The 6,130-nt window shown below is 27.8% G+C and overlaps 1 protein-coding gene across 1 annotated transcript; it reads right to left on the bottom strand.

Moving 5' to 3' along the window:
- Positions 1–380: 380 nt before the first annotated feature.
- On the bottom strand, positions 381–1,988 carry LOC120072761 (uncharacterized protein At3g28850-like). The gene has a single exon (XM_039025240.2). It carries the CDS (start codon positions 1,629–1,631, stop codon positions 477–479), a length of 1,155 nt encoding a protein of 384 aa, XP_038881168.1. The 5' UTR covers positions 1,632–1,988; the 3' UTR covers positions 381–476.
- Between the last annotated feature and the right edge of the window lie 4,142 nt (positions 1,989–6,130).

Below are 6,130 nucleotides of genomic sequence, written 5' to 3'. Positions count from 1 at the left end.
CAAGTAGTTTTATGTCAGTTTAGTTGTAATCATGTTGGCTAAGTAGCTATTAAATTAATGTATAGCTACTGCCAAAGTAAGCTTAGCTCAGTAATATTGGCATGCACTTCGATCTAAGTAATATTAAAATAACTAATGAAGCTAATATGAGCCCATGTAATATTAAAATATCAAAACCTAATCACATACTCAAATAGCTAACACCATTTGGTAATCGTTTGGTTTTTTAAAATTGTGTTTGTTTTTCTCACAATTTCTTACTTATATTTTGATGTTCCGATGTAGACATTAGAGTTATTAGTCAATTTCCAAAAATAAAAACAAATTTTATTTAGCATTTAATGTGTTATTGAAGTAGATGATTTATTTAGATGATTCAATTATCAAACTTAATGAAGTAGATGATTTATTTAGCTACACAAGTATAACATTGAAACAGGATCCATATTCCATTGGAACAAATTTTTCTTGAAAACTCATGAACAACAACAACAAAAAGGGCATCTTATCAATCCATTCTCGTTGCACTTAGGGCATCTCCTCAATCCTCCATCTTCCCCAAACAACTTCCTACTTCCATTACAATTTGAACAAGGAACAAACCTAGCATCCCCACACCTTCCACACACAGTCCTCACCTCCGCCGCCGGGAACCCCTCCAATATTCCGACCAACTCACCGCTCTCGTTCATTTGTCGAATCTCCTCTGCCCCTCCCACGTGCTTCCCGCCGATGAAAACCTGCGGTAGACTCACTGGCGCCATCCCTCCGAGCTTCGCTTGCAGCTCTTTTCTGAAGAATGAATCCATTGAAATATCCCTCTCGTCTACCAAAACTCTGAATCCTCTGAAGATTGTTCGAACTAAACAGCAATCCTCGTAGGTCTTTCGGATTCCTCGAAGGCTTGTGAAGTAAATCACTATTACTCTGTTTTCTGTGTCTCTGAAATTGGGCTGCCAGTGATTTGAAAATGATGAACTCCGGCGATTGGTCAGCTGATCGGAATTGAGTTGTCGTGAAGAGAGAGCTCTGGTGTATGTTGAAGCCACGTTTGGGTCTAATTTTGCGAGGAAAGATTCCTCTGAAATGTGCTTCCAGAGTGGTTTTTTCGGCGACCATGCCGGAATCGAACTGAGTTTTTCCTCCATTTTTGCCGGATTCTTCGTAATTGAACCTTCAAACCCGGGCTCCGATGTGGGTTTCGCGGGAATTGAACTGGGTTTAGCCTGAATCGAATTGTGATCGGAATCGGAGTCATGGTCGTCAAGGCCGTCCATGAGTTCCCAGGTGTTAATTACGGAATCAGGGGAGAGAGAAATCTGATCAGAGAAATGAATGGACTTTTCAGCCTTGGCCGTTGAAGCCGGTGGCCGACCGGGATTGGTCGGACGGTCAATAAGGAGAAGGGAGCCATAAGTGGTGGAAGTGAGAGAAACAAGATGGTGGGTATCGCCCTTCTTCGCCGGTGGGTGGTGGACGAGCGGCGTCAGGAGCGAGAAAGCTCGCCCGACTGCCGGAGAAGAACCAGTGGACTGCGACGCAGAAGAAGGAGAATATAAAGATTCAGAATTTCGGGTGGAACGGGAGGGGGCGGCGGTGGCAGCAACAGGCTTTGAAGCAGAGCAACCCATGAAGAAAACAGAGAGACAACAATGGAGTTTTATCTTTTCTCTCTCTCTCTAGAAACTAAATGGGGTTTCTGTTGTTATGTGTTTCTCACTCCAGTTTTGATAGGTTTTTAGAGAGAGAAAGAGAGAGGTTGGTGAGAGAGAGTAATCAGAAGGAGTTGGAAAATGGTGGGTTTAGAGAGTGGGAACTAAGGAAGAAGAAGATGAAAAGTGAGGAAGGTGAGAGAGCTTTTGAGTTTCTCAATAATGAAGGAAACAGAGAGAGAGAACAAAGAAAGATAATTATTTATTTATTATATTTGAATTTCTGGTAATTTGGTTGGGGATATGGGGAAGAAATAAGTTTTTTTCTTTTTTTTTCCCCCTAAATTAAAAAAATATGGTTTTGTTTTGTTTTGTTGCATTTAATGTGTTATCCTTTTCTCCAAGGAAATGTCACCATTCATGGGTTATTATTTTTTTTTTCACTCTTTTTTTCTACCCTTTTATTTCATCCTCCCAAGTTTTTGTTTGGGTTTGCCTGGGGGAAAAAGTAGGTTAGATTATGAATTTTGCTAAGTAGTTGTATCAATTAACATCTGGGTTAAATAATTGTATCATTTTACATCTTTTTCCAAATTTGGTTGGATTCAAACCGTGGAAAATTTATAGTTATAGTCAATTAAATTTTTAAATTTTTATAAATCAATCAATTTAGACCTTTCATTTTATGATAAACTATCTATGCATTGATTACCAAATGTGTGTAGACTTCTTCAAATGTGAGTTATACAAAATGGATTATTAGAGCAAATGCATCAACTCAAAGAAATTTCTAACTAAGAGTCTACATTAATACAATTATTATTTCAAGGTTGATACAACTTCTAAAATTTAAAAGTTTAGGGATATAAATTGATAATTGAAAAATTTTCACTAATAGACAAAATATCAAACTATATAAAGAAATAACAAAAAAAAAAATTTGATAGGTACTAATAGACTTCTATCAGTTTCTATCACTAATAGACATTGATAAACTTCTATCAACCTCTATCTAAGAATATTAAAATTTTGCTATTTTGTATAAATAATTTCCCTTATTTTTCTATTTTTGAAGATCCCTTTAATATTATTCCAAAATTTTAACTTTCATTTTTGTCTTTTTTGCAAATAAATAAATAAATAATAAATGTTGAGTTCTGTCTATTAGATTGATGTTTTCAACATTATTATTTTAAAGCTTATGTAAGATTAATAGTTACATGACAAAGTTTTGGTCAAGTTTCAATGTAGGTTGACATAGTTAACAAGAGGTATATTAAACATATCGTTAAATTATAAAAATACTTTGAATTTTGTCATTGTAATTTTAAAATATATCTATTTTTTCTGTTGTTACAATATTACCTTTAACTTTTCATAAACGTCTCAAAATATCTCTTTTAAATAGAAAACTAATATAAAGTAATAGAATGTTTGACGGAAGTCCATCGTTTGTAAATGTCATTCTTTTAGGCTTAATCTAGGTAGGTATCCTCGTCATTCCATGTCATTTTACGTCACTTCTATGTCAATTTTTCATCCAATATTGTAAGAAATTCCCACTCTTAAAGATAAACCTAAAATTCTTATGTAAGGTCAACAATAATGCAATTTCTAAAAACACCTGGATGTTTTTGAAATTATAGAATATTTTATTTTATTATTTTATTATTTATTTATTTTTTTTAAGGTTAGACAACTATTAGAATCTCAAAAATACCTTAAAAAAAATTGAAATAACTAGGAAATATTTAAAGATTGATTCGACATAGACATTAGACAAATTCTATATCGTTTAATATATGTACATTTTAAAGTTAAATATCCAGTCTCACCTTTGTTATATTTATCTAGTTTTTTAATAATATATTATTAGGAAATTTTTAAAAAGGAAAAAAAGGACACACATGAAGTTTTGAAAATACACACATGAAGGCCATATTCAATCAACATCAAATATATTGAGAAACAATTTAGAAAAAAAAAATCATACAATTTATTTTTCCTTTTTTATATGATAAGAAAAGGTAATTTATCTCTTCCAAGTTGTTAAAAGCTGAACTTCCCCAACTTTTTTGTGTTTTTAAAAGATTAAAATCTTCCATATAACAATACCCAAAAGATTTCAAATAGTAAAAAGTGAAACTTTTGAAATCAAATTCTTTTTGGAGGTAAAAGTTTTGAATATTCCCAAGAAACAAACATATTATAGAAAGGTTTTGAAAGATTCAACCCACACTTAAATACTAAATATATTCATTAACTTCTTATCAATTTGTTTTGTTTTGGGTATGAGTTACTAATTTAAATTATTTTTTGAATATTTTATTTTTATAATTTTTTCAACAAGATCAATATTTTGTCGATATTTTCATCGAAATTTTCGTAAAACTAAGATCTCAATGTTTATATCAATATCGACATTTTGAACCGTGAAAAACCCCACTAATATTTTTTTAAAATAATTGATTAAATACACAAAATTTTCATTTCAAAGCATTTCAATTTTACCCTCCATATAAAAAAAGATTCAGTAATTAATTTTGAAGTTAAATAAATATAGACAAATGAAAAGTATCAATATTACTATTATGAATTCACAATTTTTTTAAATGCTAAATATTCATCTCACAAGAAAATGAAACCCTTTGAAGGCAGTTTGGTTTAAGGTTTTATAAATGTATATAAGGATGTCTAGGAATCAGATATGACTGTGTTTGTTTGTTTGTGCATGAAAAATGCTATCAGAATTTTATAAACAAATTTGTGTTTGTATTTAATTTATGAAATTATGTATGACAATCTTGTATAATTGTAATAAACTAACTAATTAAAAAAACAAATATCATTCAATATATTGATAAAAGTTAATTAATTAAGAATCAATAGCAATTTTAATTATAAAAATTTGAAAATTGAGTAATTTATAATTAAAATTAATCAATTAATATATTCAATGAATGCCATATTATTATAATATAATGCTTAATTATTTTTATAATTAATTAAATTCAACATTTCGTAATTTTAATTTTAATTAAATAATATATAAAAATATATTTTAATAAACAATATATTATATAAAAAGTAAAAAATGAAATAAAAGTATGATAGGTTAATAAAGAATATTAATAAAAAATACTAAAAAGTTTTAAATGAAAGATCAAATTAAAATTAATCTCAATAAATAATCGTTTGATTATAAAAAAAAAACAATAAGTAATCAATTATTATTATTGAAAATAAAATTATGTACTGACTAAATTTAACTAATCCCAATTTACTAATTATATATATTTAAGATATTGTAAACTAATTAATTAATTAATTAATTATGTAAAGATGTAGTTGCATTCATTTAATAAATTATTATTGTAAAAATAAATCAAGTAAATATTTTAAGAGATTACTATTGATTTATTAAAATAAATATTTATATTAATTTTGTTATATTAATATTAATTAATTAAGTAATGAACTATATTCAAAATAAAATTATAAGTAAAATGAAAAATAAATAACAGAAAAAAAAACTCATAATTTTGGAAGGGAATTGAAAATTTTTGTCTATGAGAAATAAGGATGCCCAAGCGAAATATTGGTGAAACAAACATGGGTTTTATATTTCTGTGTCAATTTTCATACAGAGAACCCTTCAATCAAACGACTTCTTATAGGTAAAAATTGATCTTTTAATTTCTTGATAATCATCTTGTTTTTTATTTTTATTTTTGAAAATAAGCTCATAATCACTATTTCAATCTATAGTTTCATGCTTTATAATCTACTTTTTAAATATATTTTAAAAAATCATGCAATTTTGGAAATTGAAAAATGTTGTTTAAAAAATTTTGATTTTGTTTTGAAATTTTGCTTAGAATCCAAACGTGTTTTTTTAAGGATTTTGAAAAAATTATAAAAAACATATTTTAAAACAAATATAATTTTAAAAACTAAAAATTTAAAATGAAATAGTTATTAAACCAGTTTTGATTTTTTTTAATAGAGTGAAGTGGATATTTAGTATTTAAAATGTATTAACTCATTGAAAATAATATATATATTTTTAAAATATCATGTTATAATAATTATTTTTTTGAAAATTTATCCCTTCAAATTCAAGGCAGTAATTATTGAAACTGGAAATTATGATTTCAGATTATAATTATATTTTTTGATATTTAGGAACATTGAATATTTTCCATACCAATAGAGAAAATCAAACTTTAAAAACATCAAAAGCTAAAGTCGGAAATAGCGTAATATAAAAAAAAATATCATGTAGGAAAAACAATTTAATAAATGGCAATTCAAATTTCAGTATGAAACTGAAAAAGCAAAGAGTTGATAAGAAAAACAAAAACAAAAAGGAAGAAATGATTACATCAGACAGAAACAAGGGAGAAATGTTTCAAAAAATTATAGCAATGAAACAGAAATTCGAATTTTAAATCTTTGAAAATCTAGGCAGAAATTAA

This window comes from Benincasa hispida, chromosome 3 (genome assembly GCF_027475165.1).
Source record: "Benincasa hispida cultivar pf3 chromosome 3, pf3_genome.v1.1, whole genome shotgun sequence".
Classification (NCBI taxonomy): Eukaryota; Viridiplantae; Streptophyta; class Magnoliopsida; order Cucurbitales; family Cucurbitaceae; genus Benincasa; species Benincasa hispida.
The sequence above is the reverse complement of the archived record's forward strand: the minus strand, read 5'-3'. Positions and strand labels throughout refer to the sequence as shown.

Bases quoted from the DNA above. Each gene is read 5' to 3' on its own strand.
- LOC120072761 (XM_039025240.2), bottom strand. From the start codon at position 1,631: ATGGGTTGCTCTGCTTCAAAGCCTGTTGCTGCCACCGCCGCCCCCTCC.